The sequence below is a fragment of the Carassius carassius genome, chromosome 43 (genome assembly GCF_963082965.1).
Source record: "Carassius carassius chromosome 43, fCarCar2.1, whole genome shotgun sequence".
Classification (NCBI taxonomy): Eukaryota; Metazoa; Chordata; class Actinopteri; order Cypriniformes; family Cyprinidae; genus Carassius; species Carassius carassius.
In genome coordinates, this window is record NC_081797.1 from 26,521,916 (window position 1) to 26,540,070 (window position 18,155).

Consider the following 18,155-nt stretch of genomic DNA (forward strand, 5'->3'; position numbering starts at 1 on the left):
TCGGGCTAAGCCCGCTCAGAAGATACCGCCTGCAGAACGACAAGAATGGGAACGTGTTGTGGCTGATTGTCGCCGGGTCCAGATGACCAGGGTCCGGAGGGGCCGGGAAGAGACTGGTCGAGTAGCTTGCCGCTATGCACTGTCCGTACCGGCCCGAAGTGAGGCCATAGTATGTTCCGGTAAAGGTACGAAATGAGAAGCCCTGTGCCATACATCTACACAAACACCAACGTTTGGCAAGAGTGATGATGGTGGAGCCCCATCAAGTGCGAGAAGAAAGGGACGTGAGTTTCCTCCAGGTATGCCCTACAGTGGTCGAAGTGGGCCTGACTCAAGTAGACTCGCCCGCCAGGACGGCTGGGGAAGAAGTGCCCGGCCATCTATTGGGCGAATCCCTACGAGGAGAGGAATTGGAGCAGACTCAGACACGTAAGCTACAGGAACTTCTAAGGAAGTGGCAGCATGTCTTCTCTGCCCATGATGAAGATTACGGATGTATGAACATAGTGAAACATCGGATCCCCACGGGAGAAGCCGGACCCAGTCGTGAGAGATATCGCCCGATACCACCTACCTTATATACCGAGGTTCGGACTCTGCTGCAAAGTATGCTCGACCAAGGGATCGTTCGAGAAAGCAGCAGCCCGTGGGCAGCTCCTATTGTACTGGTGCAGAAGAAGACAGGGGCCTGGAGGTTCTGTGTCGACTACCGAAAACTGAACCAAGAGACTAAGAAGGATGCCTTTCCATTACCTAGAATTGAAGACTCACTCGCCAGCTTAACGAAATCAGCTTGGTACTCCACGTTGAATTTGGCCAGCGGATATTGGCAGGTGCAGGTGGAAGAGGTAGACCGGGAAAAGACCGCCTTCACGACCCCGTTTGGTCTTTTTGAATGGGACCGGATGCCCTTCGGCCTTTGTAACGCCCCAGCCACGTTCCAGCGGCTCATGCAACGGTGTTTGGGAGGTCAGTTGATGGAGTCCACACTCGTAAATCTTTGATGATGTGATTGTCTATTCCCCAGACTTTGAATCCCATCTGCAACATCTGGAGAAGGTCTTTCAGGCGATGGAGAGGTATGGGTTGAAGCTCCAACCAGACAAGTGCCACCTGCTGCGGAGGGAGGTCAAGTTTTTGGGCCACTGTGTGAGTGCCGCGGGGGTTTCTGTGGACCCGGAAAAGGTAGCAGCAGTACGAGAATGGAGTGCCCCAAAGACCGTGAGGCAAGTGAGATCATTCTTGGGCTTTGTAGGATACTATCGACGGTTTATCAAAGATTTTTCTAAGATCGCAAAACCCTTGAATCGGCTGCTGTCCGGGACGGGACGCCCTCGAGGCCGCGGGTCCCCGGCCATTACGTGGAGTCCCGAGTGTGAGACTGCCTTACAACGGCTGAAGCAGGAGCTGTTGCAAGCCCCAATTTTAGCCTACGCGGACTTCACTAAACCCTTTGTTCTTTACACAGATGCCAGCAACCTCAGCTTGGGGGCAGTACTAGCCCAACAGCAGGAGGGAGTGGAACGGGTCATCGCGTATGCTAGTCGGAGTCTTCATCCCGTAGAGAGGAACGATACCAATTATAGTTCCTTCAAACTGGAGTTGTTGGCATTGAAGTGGGCACTCAGTGAAAAATTCAAAGACTACCTCTGGGACGCTCAGGTAACAGTGGTCACCGATAACAACCCGGTTGTGCACCTACAGACAGCGAAGCTGGGGGCTGTGGAGCAGCGGTGGGTGGCCCAGTTAGCGAATTATGATTACCAGCTTCAGTATCGGCCTGGGCGAGAGCACACCAACGCCGACGCCCTGTCCCGACTCCCGGCGGTGGGGAACTTGAGTCCATCAGGTCCAGTATCGGACCAAGGAGAGGAGGGGTATATGGTAGGCGTGGTGGAAGCGCCTGAAGGACAGCGAGAGGTGGTGCCCGGGAGTTGGGGATGGGAGGGAGAGGCAACAGGGAGACAGAGAGGTGAGGACCCTGAGTCAATGGCTGGAACAGGGCCGAAAGGCCAACGCCAGCGGAAAGACAAGCCCAAGTTGGAACAGGACGGAAGTTGCTGGGGCAGTGGATGAAGCTCAAGTTGAGAGACGGAGTACTGTGCAGAATCATCAGAGATCCGGGGCTAGATGAGGAGATCTGCCAGATTGTGGTACCAGAAAATCAGGTACGAGCTTTATTAGCGGCTTACCATGACCAGCTGGGACACCAAGGACAGGAGAAAACGGTGTCCCTTCTGCGCCGACACTTCTATTGGCCAGGACTAGAAGCATCAGTTAGTGCTTTCATCCAGGCGTGCCCCCGATGTACTCTATTTAAATCCAGGCAAGAGGCCAGAGCACCGATGGTCCCCATAAACACAAAAGCCCCTCTCCACATTGTAGCTATGGACTTCCTGACGCTGGGCCGACCCATGGACCGTTACCAGAACATTCTTGTGATCACTGATTTGTTTACGAAATATGCTTGGGCTGTTCCTACCCTAGATCAGACGGCTAACACCACCGCCACAGCCTTGTGGAGGGCTGTCTTCCGGGATCATCAGAACGACTGGGTGAGTGCCTTGCCAAATCTAATCCAGGTATACAGTAACAGCGTACACAGTACTACGGGGTATGCTCCGACTTATCTAATGTTTGGCAGACATGTGCGGATGCCAACCGATCTGATGTTGGGAACAGCAATGGCCAAGGAAGAGGTGGGCCTGACAGAGTGGGTGGGCCGTCATCATCAATGCCTCCATTTTGCTTATGAGCAGGTCACCAAGCGGATACGAGTGGCTGGAGATAAGAACAAGCGGCTATACGATCGGACGGCACAAGAGGCCCCCCTACTCCCTGGAGAAAGAGTACTGGTGCGGGACCACAAGCGACAAGGTAAAGGAAAGTTGAGTGACTGGTGGGAGACCACTCCATATGTGATCCAAGGCCAGCAGCGGTCTGGACAACCCGTGTATACGATTCGCCCAGAAGGGAAGGCCGGGCCGGACCGAGTAGTCCACCGCAACATGATCCGCCCCTGTCCAAATTATCCTAGACCCGTGGAGGAGGCTCCAAGAGCGCCGGCGCCCGTAGCCCCGTGGATTGGGGGATGGGCTGTGGTCCCAAGGGGCCCTGTGAATGTGCCCGCCCGAGTGGTCCCAAGGGACCCTGTGGATGTTCCTGCCAGAGTTGGCCCTGCTTCGAACCGAGGACGCCCTCCTGCACGTTACGGTGAGTGGGCAGAGAGACGTTCTAGGGACTAGAACGGATTGGCGGGGGAGGATGTCACGGAGTGACTTTGTAAGGGCGGAACTAAAAGAACGGAGATTGGTTCCGCCCGGACCATAATCCTCAAACACAGGTTACTTCCGGGAACTCCGGGGAAGGAAATTAGGGTTTCATTGATCGCAGGTGGCTAGATGAACGGGGCGATCGCGGATTGGGCAGTGTGGAGAGAGGGAGGAGTATAAAGAGGGCCTCAGAAACTGCAGAAAGGAGTTGTTTATTCCAGCCGATACGGCGAGTGAGTTGGAGTGTTTGGGCAAGGGCAGCGGAAAGAAGGCGGAGGAATATTGTTGGCTGGGTGAAGACGGAGACAAGGGTTTGGCAGAAACAGAAACCAGGCTGAGTATATTGGGATGTCTATCTAACTGTGAAATGCTCTATGGACATGTGTAACGAATTCTGAGTGGTTGAGAACAGGAAGACTCACCAGAAATATCGCTGAAGGAGGCCCTTTTTGGACAGGTCACATGGCAGCAGGAGAAGTATCCAGGAGCTGGTAAGAAGAGGGAAAAGAGACCTCGTGTTAGTAACGGTGTGAGTACTCCAAACCATCGTACAGCAGCATAATTATCTGGAGTGAACCATCTGTGAGCCTTTTTGTGAGTTTTTGGCATAGTAAGTGAGCGGCCCCACCGTGGAGGAGGATTGTGGGTGAGCCGGGACCAGGAGTGAGAGAAGACATTGGGGTGTCGTGGCGGCGACGTTCAAATCTGAATATTCTTTGCATCAGTGTTCTCACGATTTCCAGGACGAGTCTTTGGTCAGACGGGGGGTTTGACCCTAAATTCACCAAGAGTGTGTGGAGTGCAGTGGGTGAGCCTTTGTCCTTTGCTGTGAGTGTATACACTTGAAAATTGCAGTGTTGTGCTGTATTTGTGTCGTCAAAAACCACCTTTCAGGCCCGACGAAATCCTGTGGAGGAAGTGAGTACTGAGGCGGGCGAAGAAAACAACATCTCTAATTAGATGCCGTCGATGACATCCTGATCCCCTTCTACCCCACGTAACGGAGGTGGGAAACAAATTCAAGTAAGAACAGTGTGGATATAGTGGGAAGTATTAATGGTGAGGAGTTGGCTGCTGGAGGAGGAAATCAGCTGTGTGTGTATTATTACCTGCTGTGTAGTTCTTCAAACGTTCGCCCCTGTCTATAAGACTCACCCTGTTGGTTGGCAGAAAGGAGAGGGAAGCGTTCGACCTACCCAGTGTAGCACACCCTGGGTGTAACAACTTACCTGTGTGTGACATCAGCGGAGGCCGTGTTCGGCCCAACGCAACAGCAGCTTTCGACCGGCATCTCTATCAGCAGTTGGTAAACCTCAGAAAAGGAACGCCTGACGTCTATTTCCCCAAAAGGTGTGAGTAACATCCCTTTCTGCTTCCCTGTATATTCACCGTAAGCTATTGCCCAAAGCTAAAGCCAGCATATTGTGTTGTACATTCGCCTGAATGCCCAGAGTGAAGTCCCAGTTACCTTTGATGTACTTACCTTATGCCCAAAGCTAAAGCCAGCATATTGTGTTGTACATTCGCCTGAATGCCCAGAGTGAAATCCCAGTTACCTTTGATGTACTTACCTTATGCCCAAAGCTAAAGCCAGCATATTGTGTTGTACATTCGCCTGAATGCCCAGAGTGAAGTCCCAGTTACCTTTGATGTACTTACCTTATGCCCAAAGCTAAAGCCAGCATATTGTGTTGTACATTCGCCTGTATGCCCAAGTGAAGCCTCAGTTGTCTTCAGAATCAGAATCAGAATCAGAAAGAGCTTTATTGCCAAGTATGCTTGCGCATACAAGGAATTTGTTTTAGTGACATAAGCTTCCAGTAAACAGAGACAACAACACACAGACAAAAAAAAAAAAAAAAAATTACAGGAGAATTACAAATTGGCAAATAAATAAGTGTATAAACAATTGTGCTATAAATGATAATGGAATAGGATTGAGTGAGATGCAGGAATGTTCTAGGATGGAGAGGTAACAAATAAATATAAGGATATTGCACATTTTTGCATAAGCATAAGTTTAAGTGGGAAACATTTAACTGTTCATGAGGTAGATTGCCTGGGGGAAGAAACTATTCTTGTGCCTTGCTGTTCTTGTATTTGCGGCTCTGAGGCGCCGGCCAGATGGCAAAAGTTCAAAGATGGGGTGACTTGGATGTGAGGGATCCAGAGTGATTTTCTGAGTCCTTTTCCTCACTCTGGATGTGTACAGTTCTTGGAGGGTGGGCAGGGGAGCACCAATAATCCTTTCAGCAGTCCGAACAGTTCTCTGTAGTCTTCTGATATCTGATTTTGTAGCTGAACCAAACCAGACAGTAATTGAAGTACACAGGACTGACTCAATGACGGCTGAGTAGAACTGTTTCAGCAGCTCCTGTGGCAGGTTAAACTTCCTCAGCTGGCGAAGGAAGTACAACCTTTGTTGGGCTTTTTTCACAATGGAGCCAATGTGATTGTCCCACTTCAGGTCCTGAGAGATGGTGGTTCCCAGGAATCTGAATGACTCCACTGCAGCCACAGTGCTGTTCATGATGGTGAGTGGGGAAAGTGCAGGGGGGTTTCTCCTAAAGTCCACAGTCATCTCCACTGTTTTGAGCGTGTTCAGCTCCAGGTTGTTAAGACTGCACCAGACAGCCAGCTGCTCAACCTCCTGTCTGTAAGCAGACTCGTCACCGTCCTGGATGAGGCCGATGACTGTAGTGTCGTCTGCAAACTTCAGGAGCTTGACAGAGGGGTCTTTAGAGGTGCAGTCGTTGGTGTACAGGGAGAAGAGCAGAGGGGAGAGAACACGTCCCTGAGGGGCACCAGTGTTGGTGGAGCAGCTGTTTGACATGAATTTCCCCAGTCTCACTAACTGTTGCCTATCTGTCAGAAAGCTGGTGATCCACTGACAGATAGAGCTAGGAACAGAGAGCTGGGTCAGTTTGGTCTGGAGGGTTGTTGGGATGATGGTGTTGAAAGCCGAACTAAAGTCCACAAACAGGACCCTCACATAAGTCCCTGTTTTGTCCAGATGTTGCAGGATGAAGTGCAATGCCATGTTGATTGCATCATCCACGGACCTGTTTGCTCGGTACGCAAACTGCAGGGGGTCCAGTAAGGGTCCAGTGATGTCCTTCAGATAAGCCAGAACCAGTTTTTCAAACAACTTCATGACGACAGACGTTAGAGCCACAGGTCTGTAGTCGTTAAGTCCTGTTATCTTGGGTTTCTTTGGAATGGGGATTATGGTGGAGCGTTTGAAGCAGGAAGGCACTTCACACAACTCCAGAGATCTGTTGAAGATCTGTGAAAAGATGGGGGCCAGCTGGTCAGCACAGATTTTCAGACAGGCTGGTGTAACGCCATCTGGGCCTGGTGCTTTTCTTCTTTTGTTTTTCTTGAAGACCTGGCGCACATCATCTTCACAGATTTGAAGAGCAGGAGGTATGGAGAGGGGGATTGCAGGAGGTGTTAATGGTTGTGTAGGGAGATGGTCAGAGTGGGTGTTGGGGGTTTCAAATCTACAATAAAACTCATTCAGGTCGTTAGCAAGTCGTTGATTAGCCTCAGTGCAAGGGGATGGTGTCTTGTAGTTTGTGATGGCTCTCAGTCCTCTCCAAACTGAAGTAGAGTCGTTGGAAGTAAACTGGTCTTCCAACTTTTTAGCATAGGTCTTTTTAGCCGCTCTAATCTCTTTGTTCAGTGTGTCACTGGCCTGATTGTACAAGACCCTGTCCCCATTTCTGTAGGCATCCTCTTTGGCCTGACGAAGGTGTCTGAGTTTTACTGTAAACCATGGCTTATCATTGTTGAATGTTAAATAAGTCCTGGTAGGAATGCATATATCCTCACAGAAACTAATATAGGATGTTACAGTCTCTGTGAGTTCGTCCAGATCGGTGGTAGCAGCTTCAAAAACGCTCCAGTCTGTGATGTCAAAACAAGATTGTAAATCCTGCTCTGTTTCGCTGGTCCATCTCTTCACAGTCTTTACTACAGGTTTAGCAGATTTAAGTTTCTGCTTGTAGGTCGGTATAAGATGAACCAGACAGTGATCAGAACGTCCCAAAGCTGCTCGTGGAACAGAGTGATATGCATCCTTTATTGTGGTGTAACAGTGATCCAGTATATTACTGTCTCTGGTGGGACAGGTAACATGCTGTCTGTATTTTGGCAGTTCACGGGAGAGATTGGCTTTATTAAAGTCCCCAAGAATGATTAAAACAGAGTCCGGGTGTTGTTGTTCTGTGTCTGTGATCTGATCAGCGAGTTTCTGTAAAGCTGAGCTCACATGCGCTTGAGGTGGAATGTAAACACTAACCAGAATGAGCGAGTGAAACTCCCGCGGCGAATAGAATGGCTTGCAGTTGATAAACTGCGTTTCTAGATCAGGACAGCACATCTTCTTTAACACAGTTACATCTGTACACCACCGTTCATTGATGTAAAAGCATGTCCCGCCGCCGCGCGATTTCCACGTTGATTCTGCGTCGCGATCCGCTTTAAACAGCTGAAAGCCCGGCAGATGGAGTGCGCTGTCCGGTATGGCGTCATTCAGCCAGGTTTCCGTGAAACACAGAGCAGCAGAGTGAGAGAAATCCTTATTTGTCCGAGAGAGCAGAAGGAGTCCGTCCGTTTTGTTGGGTAGAGAGCGGAGATTTGCGAGATGGATGCTAGGCAACGGCGTTCGAAATCCGCGCCTCCTGAGTCTGACGAGCGCTCCCGCTCGCTTTCCCCGTCTGCGCGTCCTGAAGCGCTTGATCAGCGCCGCTGCTCCTCCGATAACAATGTTCAGTAAAACGTCTGTATAATAGAAATCCGGAAAAATATCATGTGGTGTGTTCTGCCGAATGTTCAGCAGTTCATCCCTGGTGAAACTGATCGTGTTTGTTAAACAAAAAACAGGAAAAACGAACAAAAACAGTACAAACACTGGAGAGCCAAGCACTGAAGCAGCCATGTGCGGCGCCATCTTCAGCTTGTTCCTACAAGTCTTTCCTACAGACTTACCTGTGCCCCGAGCGAAGAGCCAGTGGCCCCTCTGTCCACCGTCCATGTCCAGTCCTGTCATACTTACTTGTATGTTCTTGTGCAGATCTAGCAGGTCCCTTTGAAGTGTCTACCTGCACGTCTACCCATTACTCAGGATACGGAAACCGTGAACACCTCCCGTACACTTACCAGTACGGGTTCTGTCGGGTTCCGACAGCCATTGTGCAGCTCCACCAGCATCTGGACGACCGGGAGTCCAACCCGCTGGGCCGCCTCGGAGTTCGCCACGGGAAGCAGCAGGTATCCACTGGACATTCAAACTCTAAATACTTACCACTTGTATGTGATACGTCCAGGAAAACGAGAGGGCCCCGGGCAGCTGTCTCCCCCCTCCCTTCCCTATACCTTTTTTTAGTAATTTAATAAAGCTGTTTTAATACTTACCGTCTCTCGTGTGTCTGGTCATTGGGGTGTTCTTGGGACCTCCTCGAGGTGGAAACTAGGGAGGGGCGTGACTCACGACATCTGTGGTCCGCTCCGACCTGTGACACATGCCTAGAACTTTCTCTATCTCTTTGGCAGTTGTGTTTACTGACTTGCCCTCTTTTTGTACGCTGTACAGATTTGTTTGTTCTGCCGTTTCCTGTAGCATTTCATCGGTGACAAACTGTTTGAAATACATATATGGAGTCCAGTTACACCTGTCTTCTGTCCCTTCCTCATCAGATGCAATGAAATCAACAGATGGAGGTTGAAATTGTTTTTTTCTCCATCTGTATTCTTTCTTTTTTGCATTATCCTTCACTGACTGCTTTTTGAATGTGTCCTGTGTTGTTGGGACCTCAACTTCTATGCTGCTCTGGACTACACTTTCGACTTGATAATCTTCCTCATCACTGCTGTCTGAACTTCCATCATCATGCATGGCCTGAGGAATCCATTCCTCCTCATCATCACCCTCCTCCTCTTCCTCTAACTGCTCTAGGTCACTTGAATTGCCATCCATTATTATGTCGATTACATTTTGAAGATGCTTTTTTTTCTCTCTTTTTCCTCTAATCTTTTTGACATCTAAAAATACACATAAAAAATTACAGCATATTGATTCTAATTTTAGAGGAATTATTACTGAAAAATAATTAAAAATATTATTATTAAAAATAACCTAAATGTATTGTAAGATGACATTGTGGTAGACATATTGTAGATTACATTAAAAAAATGTGACACGACTATTCAGGGATAAAGAACCTTATACCTGCATTTTTAACACAATATATATTTTAATATGGCATTTTAGTCATTAATTGCCATTAATTGAATCACCCCAATATTGTGTGTGTTTGCATTGTGGTAGTTATAAAGTAGATAACATTACTACAATTTGACATTACTGTTTAGACATAAAGCACCATTAATACCTGCAGTATCAAATTTGATACACAATTTCCAACACGATTTACCTGTAATTTAAAAATTAAATTATTAAGTAATTATGCATTATTTCAATTCAGAAAGTGTTAAATTAATTATATCAGGCGTAATCCAATATTATTTTTTACCTTAACAACATGAAATTAGCCTTTATTTTCCTGCTGAAAGCGTCTGGCTTGATCCAATCGCAGCCGCCATTTTGAAAAGCTAAAAAATCACCCCTCTACTGCCTGCAGTACAGTGAAATTCCACAAGATGGCAGAATACATGTATCAAAATAGATACAACAGGTTTTCAAAGAAATTATTGCTCTCACTGATTCAATATATGTCTTAGAAACTCGTGTATCAAATATGATACGTGCGGTTTTAAAGGGTTAAAGTTATATTAGATTCACCAGTATAGATCAGTCTGGAGGTAGTACTTGCGTTGCCTGTATAAAGGGGTTCCCTTTGTTGTCGTTGAAAGGGGGTTTCCCGATGTCGCTGATTGGCAGGAAGTTCAGTAGTCGCTGAAGTGACGTCTTGGGAAGCCCGTGGTTGAGCGTTGGCTGTCGATGCGGATTTGTGTGGCTGGTTGAAGTTGAACGGGCACTCGAGGTCAGACTCGGAGACACGGTATTACAAAACTTAACTCAGAGCACAAAACTCTCAAATGGAAAAGAAAATAAACTAAAATAAAAGAACAGAAGTAAAGTTTGACGAGACTAGGTGGTGTTTCTTCTGATCATGCTTAAGTAGCAGCTGGCGTGCAGTCTGACGCACGCTGGAAGCATGCTCAAAGAACGCTTACAGTAATGACTAAAAGCATAAGTAAAAATCAAACGCAAAAAACAGGCTAAAAGCAAAAGCTAGGATGCAAAGCAAAAAGCAAACTAAAAAGCTAACTTTGATGGTGTCCTGAGTATTTAAACTGGCCTGTTGGCCACACCTCAAATGTTGACTTGACCATTTAGATATTGTCTTTGCTCCGGGTATCATAAATCATATGTTATCTTATCAAGCACGTGGTCTGAATTTTTGCCACTCTTGCAGGGTCTAATTTTGGACATGATTCCTATAACAAGAATATGACACATTTGACAAATAACTGATGGTCAGGAATGTCTCAAGCAAGCAGACTGAAACACAAACATACTAAACATGAATATGAATCCTTAAACCATAGTTATTAAAAGACATACAAAAAAGTGATTATGTGATAGTCAAATGTGTGGGTTACATATACAGAACAGACCAAAAGTTTGGAAACATTACTATTTTTAATGTTTTTGAAAGAAGTTTCTTCTGCTCATCAAGCCTGCATTTATTTGATCAAAAATACAGAAAAAAATGTAATATTGTGATATATTATTACAATTTAAAATAATTGTTTTTAAATTTATTATACTTTAAATTATCATTTATTTCTGTGATGCAAAGCTGAATTTTTAGGATCATTATCACATGATCCTTTAGAAATCATTCTAATATGATGATTCATTATCAAAGTTGGAAACAGTTCTGCTGCTTAATATTTTTTCAGAACGTAATACTTTTTTAGGATACTTTGATGAATAACAAGTAAAAAAAAAAAAGCTATGTTTTTAAAATATAAATATTTTGTAATAACAATATACACTACTGGTCAGTAATTTGGGGTCAGTAATTTTTTTTCTTTCTTTTTTTTAAAATAAAATCAATACTTTTATTCAGCAAGGATGTGTTAAATTGATAAAAAGTGATAGTAACGAAAATATATTATTAGAATTTTTTTTTTTTTTAATAAATGCAGTTCTTTTTAACCTTTTATTGATCAAATATATTAGACAGCAGAACTGTTTCAACACTAATAATAAATCAGAATATTAGAATGATTTCTAAATGATCATGTGATAGACTGATGTTACATGTGACACTGAAGGCTGGAGGAATGATGCTGAAAATTGACTCGACTGATCGACTGGTGAATGGCATTGTGATACTCAGCATCTGGGGAATTGGTGATCCTCGCCCATCTTTAAATTTAATTTAATTTAATTTAATTTAATTTAATTTAATTTAATTTAATTTAATTTAATTTAATTTAATTTAATTTAATTTAATTTAATTTTATTTAATGCATTTAGCAGACACTTTTATCCAAAGCGACTTACAGTGCATTCAGGCTATCAATTTTAACCTATCATGTGTTCCCGGGGAATCGAACCCACAACCTTGTGCTTGAGGAAGCTACAGGAACACATCTTGACTTCTGAGAGACACTGCCACTCTGAGATTATCTTTTTATACCCAATAATGTTGCCAATTTGACCTAATAAGTTGAAAATTGGTCCTCCAGCTGTTCCTTACATGTACATTTAACTTTTCCAGCCTCTTATTGCTACCTGTCCCAACTTTTTGGGAATGTGTAGCTCTCATGAAATCCAAAATGACCCAATATTTGGTATTTTAAAAATGTCTCACTTTCAACATTTGATATTTTATATATATATATATATATATATATATATATATATATATATATATATATATATATATATATATATATATATTATAATGTGAATAAAATATACGTTTATGAAATTTGTAAATTATTCCATCCCTTTTTTACACACAATTTGTACAGTGTCCCAACTTTTTTGGAATCGGGTTTGTAAACTGAACTGAGATGGTGACATCACTGAATTCAATGAAGAACTGCCTTTAACTATCATTTTGCATTATTGTTTTCCTAATGAATGTTGTTCAGTTGCTTTGACACAATGTATTTTGTTTAGAGCGCTATATAAATAAAGGTGACTTGACTTGACAACGCCACCTACTGTCCCTTACTGAGTATTTAAAGCTCCATAGCTGTTTATTTTACCTCTGTTGTGCTTGGCCTCTTAATTGCAGCAATAATAATTATTATTATTATTTGAATTATCCTAGGCTTTCACTGAGGGCATCACTAACCAATTAATGGGATGCTATGTTGGCTCTCTGATGCAAGACCCTGTTTTACTGGTGAGGGTTTATGGACAGATGACTGAGCTTTTTATGGACCGAGAAAAGGAAATGGAGATGTTCCGGATGTTACACAAACATGGCTGTGGCCCGGAACTGTACTGCAGTTTTACCAATGGTATCTGCTATGAGTTTGTCAAAGGAGTTGTGCTGGATGACACACTGCTTAGACAGCCATCTGTTTACAGGTCTGAACCTTTACCGCACACACACAAACACACATCTGCATACAAAAGCCACATGCACTCACAGTGCTTCTTGTGGAGTATTATTAACCCATTGACACTTTGGATCACTAGGAATGTATTTCTTAATCAAATTCTCATATTTATGATTGTGTGCTTATAAGTGCTCTCATGCCGCAGCATGGCTGAGTAAAGGTAGATTTGACTTTGTAAACATTTAACAAGTAAACATTTTATTTATTTATTTATTTTTATTAGTAGTAGTAGTATTTCATTTTCTCAATATGCGTAATTGAAATTGCATTTTCATTGACTTTAGATTGATTGCAACTGAAATGGGGAAAATCCATTCCATAAAGTCTGGAGAAACTGGAAACAGTTCACCCGTTTTGTGGTCTAGATTGTCCCAGTTCCTTAATCTGGTCCAGAGTTCTGATGCTCCTGAACAGCAAAAGTAAGTGAACATCAGTGTTATGAATCACAGTGGCATGTCTACATGTTTTGCCAGGGGTTGCACCTGCCCCCCCTGAAATTTGTCTGGCCACCCTAGGTGCCCCCCCAACAGTTTTGTGCTATTATCAAAAATAAAAAAAATGGGTAGCCTAACGAGCGTGTGTGTTTCACTTTGGTGTTTTCGTCGGATGCCAGTTAGCGACGATCGTTCTTGAACGATTCGGTCATTTTGAACCTATCTTCAATGTGACTCGGGAAGAACGAGTCGTCTCGGGTAGTTTTTCGTTCATTCGCGCACGCGCAAAATTCATCTCAAAATTCTGTAGGTCTACTTCACCTGTTTCAGTCAGTGCAGTCTGAGTCGGAAAGAGAATTGATTAGTTCTTTTTTTTATTATTATTATTAATGCCAAGGTACCAAAGATAAAAGTACAAAGAATGTCAATATTGCATACAAAGAAGTGGAATTACATGCAAAGCACCATTTACAGGCGTATGTAAACATACAAATAAATAATACTAAACGAAAGCTTTAACAAAATAAATTAAAAATGTATTTTTTTTACATTTTTAACAGTCTTAAGATTTTTGGAAGATTAAATAGTTTGGACCTGTTGAACCTCTTAAAAAAAAACTATATAAAGGATTTCGAATAGTGAATTTACTGTGGTGAATATGAAATTTAGCAAGAAGTCATAATAGGTTAATAATGACATATACATTAATTTTGTCTTTTTAAATATTAAAGAAGCCAAACAGTACATCCTTAAAAAGCAAAGAGAAACCCTGTAGCACACTGCGATGGATATCATTAGAGAATTCAGTCCAAAATAGCTGTGTGTGAGGACAGTCCCAAACGATATATAGAGCCCTCCACAATTAATGGCACCCCAGTTTAAGATGTGGTAGTGGACTTCTAAAAATTATCCTTTTTTTTAAACAACATAGAACCCAAATGCAAAAAAAGAGAAAAATCCAACCTTTTATTTAAGTTCATTACTCTGGTGGTAAAAAAAAAATAAAAAAATATTCACACATTTAGAAGAAAAAAAAACAAGCTTGAAATCATGTGTCCCACAATTATTGGCACCCCTAACAATTCTGCTGAAAAATGTTATTGATTTTTTTAAAAATATATTTTTCTGTAGTTGCTAAAGTTGGTCAGGGTATCTAGGAACTTTTAATTAGTAATTCAAGACCTGGGGTATAAATATGACGTGACACAGAGGCCTCATTCTCTTACCCATTTGCAAACATGGCAAAGACAAGAGAACATACCATTCAAGTAAGGCAGATGTGTGTCGACCTTCAAAAGTCAGGCAATGGCTACACGAAGATTTAACTTGCCTGTATCTACAGTCAGAGGAATCATTAAGAAGTTTAAAACAACTGGAACAGTGACAAGCAAGGCTGGAAGAGGTCCCAAGTTTATCTTGCCACAACGCACAATGAGGAGGATGGTAAGAGAAGTAAAAAAAAGTCCTAAGCTCACTGTCACAGAATTGCATCAAAGAGTGGCATCTTGAGGACACAAAGTCTCCAAAACAACCATCAGACGCTTTCTACATGCCAACAAGCTGTTTGGGAGGCATGCAAGGAAAAAGCCTTTTCTCACGAACACTCACAAACGTAAACGTCTGGAGTTTGCTAAGCGGCACTGGGACTTCAACTGGGATAGTGTGCTTTGGTCAGATGAGACTAAGATAGAGCTTTTTGGCAAAAAAACTCTAAGTGGGTCTGGCATAAAACAAAAGATGAGTGTGCCGGAAAGCACCTCATGCCCACTGTGAAGAATGGTGGAGGATCTGTGATGCTGTGGGCCTGTTTCTCATCCAAAGGCCTTGGGAACCTTGTTTGGGTGCATGGCATTATGAATGCTGCCAGAAAGCTGAAGATGGGTCGTCATTGGGACATTCAGCAGGATAATGATCCAAAACATGTGGCAAAATCTACACAAAAATGGTTCAGCAGTCAAAAACTCATTGTCCTCCCATGGCCATCTCAGTCCCCAGACCTCAACCCAATCGAAAACCTGTGGGGCGAGCTAAGGAGAAGAGTACATAAGAGAGGACCCAGGACACTGGATGATATAGAATCTTGTGAAATGTTAAAGGAGGAGATTAATGGCTGTCTTGTTGGCAAAAGGGGGTTGTACAAAGTATTGACATCAGTGGTGACAATAATTGTGGGACTTATGGTTTCAAGTTTTTTTTTTTTCCTAAATGTGTGAATTTTATTTTATTTTTTTTACCACCAAAGTAATGTACTTAAAAGGTTGGATCTTTCTCTTTTTTTGCATTTGGGTTCTGTGTTATTAAAAAAAAATGAGAATTTTTAGAAGTCCACAACCACATCTTAAACAGGGGTGCCAATAATTGTGGAGGGCACTGTATATCAGTTTCATTAGGGTCACCATAAAAACATCAGCTTGTATCTGTGTCTGATTTAAACCTTTTAAAAAACACTTTAGCTGGGTAAAATCTGTGTAACAATTTGAGATTTCTCTAACCTTGTTAATTATTATATATTCCAAAGACAGAGTCCATACTTTTTTCAATCAATATGATCAACCACATTCCTCCAATAAGACATCACACATGGAGTTGTTACGAGCTCCTTTTGAAAAAGCAATCTAATCTTATAGTTACATGATAAAGCATACTGGGCAAAGTCATGGCCTAGTGGTTAGAGAGTTTGTCACGGCAATATCACAACTGAGATGTCCTTGACAAGACACTGAACCCCCAACTGCTCCCTGGGTGCCGCAGCATAAATGATGCCCACTGCTCTGGGTGTGTGTTCACAGTGTGTGTGTGTGTGTGTGTTTACTGCTGTGTGTGTGCACTTTGGATGGGTTAAATGCAGAGCACAAATTCTGAGTATGGGTCACCATGATTGGCTGTATGTCACGTGACAAAAAGCATAGTTTTCCTAATGGGATTTCAAATGGGTCTAAAGATAAAAATAAAGTGCTGGATGATCTAATGAGTCCCTTGAAAGCATAACAACTCCTTTAGGGAATAGCGTCCATGACGATGGAGAATACTTTGGAAGTTACTGGAAAATTACATTTACATAAGAATTCTTTGTGACTTAAAATAAGACCATCCGAGTTAAATAACTAAGAAACAACCAAATTTTTTTTTTCCAAATTAAGTACCGCTGAGGGGTGCTTAAAAATTAATGACCATGCAAGTAATGCCTGTTTATGAAATTTGGTTAAATTGTAAGGGATTCTAGCAATATTATAAATAAAGATCAATAGGAAAGGGAGACCACCTAATTTGGAAAAGTAGTCATTGGGGATAAAACTACATATTGAGTTTGGATTACACAAAAACTGTCTAATCCAATTAATTTTGAAAGTGTTGTTCAAAGAAGAGAAATCAAGGAAATTAAACCCACCATAATCATATGTGTTCATTAATAAATACTCTTTATTACCTTTGTTACAACAATTAGTGTATAGAAAATAACTATTATGACAGAAATTCATACATTTATAAATTGTAAACAGTAAAAAGCTACAATTTGAGACCAGAAATGCAATCTGTAAATAATAATTATAATAATGATAATAATGATGTTGATGAAAATAATGACTATGTACCCGTTTGTAAGGAAGCTTGTAAATTAATTTCTCTATCCAATGCTATCCAATTTTTTCAGAAAAACGAAAAAAACTAAATTATGACTTGATTTTTCATTTTCCTGTTCTTGCACGGAAATCAGATACCCATTTTATCCTACCCGTCAGATTTTTCTACCCGGGTTTACTGCACATGTGCACATCAATATCGCAATATCCTTTTTCTCATGCTAAACAACGATATTTAATGTATCTGCATTACTGTAAGGGTAGGTTTAGGGTTGGGGTAGGTGTAGACTTTAATAAAAACACGATCTAATTGGTAGAAAAAATATTTATTGTTGGTTTCCTGTAGCTGTATCCCTTCTAGCTACAACCGCGAATATAACACATAATAACTGTATTTGCAGTACTGTAAGGGTAGGTTTAGGGTTGTGGTAGGTTTGGATGTGGCCCAAATTAAATGTAGCTCGACTACGCCACCCAATTAAAGAGCTGGGACTCTAAATAAAGTATCCTTTTCTTTTATTTGCAAGTTCTTTTAGTTTGGTGGGAGCAACACAACAGATATACCCAGAAAACAGTTCAATATAAAAATCTATTTATTATGATCTCTAATTACAATAAAAAAAAGAAAAGAGTACATCATACACACTCTCACGCAAGCTTAAAAGCGGAACAGGATAACACTCTCAAAATCCACTGGAAGTCCTTATCAGGTGTCCGGAGTCCTTCAGCAATTCCTTAACACAAGTTTGTCTCTCGCCAAGCAGTGGCGTCTACGCAGCGGCCACCTGTCAATCACTCGCCCACACCAACACGACACTCACACAAACAAAAAGGAAACCGCCAGTACCTCCACAGTAGATAATAAACACAACATAACACAACACCACAATATAAAAATTACCAGTCATGCAATACACAACAAGTCACTGCAATTCGTGAATATACACAAGCTATATTATATCTAAATTATGACTATGGCAGACAGACTGGAACTCTCCAATTTAGGTGAAGCGTGGATCTTAACTTCGGATGGAATGAGGCAGCATAACTTAACACAGGGCGTGACTCACCAATAAACTGGGAGCAGAGGAATCTGACTCCCAGTCCTGTTGGACAGCACTCCACCCACCACCGGGACAGGGTGGACAAGGCAGACTCCGGACAGCGCAGCAAGGATCGGCAGCAATCTTAGTGCAGCAGAGGATAAGGCGAAGACACGGCAGCCACTGAGTTGATAACTGGACCGGCACGTC

General features: G+C 42.8%; 1 protein-coding gene across 1 annotated transcript in view; it reads left to right on the forward strand.

Annotated features, from left to right (window-relative positions):
* The window catches only part of zgc:113516 (uncharacterized protein LOC541449 homolog), a 123,485-nt gene that overhangs the window by 36,383 nt on the left and 68,947 nt on the right, over positions 1 to 18,155 (forward strand). Inside the window, exons 2-3 of the mRNA XM_059536382.1 lie at positions 12,593 to 12,855; positions 13,172 to 13,306. Of these exons, the coding sequence (XP_059392365.1) occupies positions 12,593 to 12,855; positions 13,172 to 13,306 (398 nt within the window). The remainder of the gene's footprint in view (positions 1 to 12,592; positions 12,856 to 13,171; positions 13,307 to 18,155) is intronic.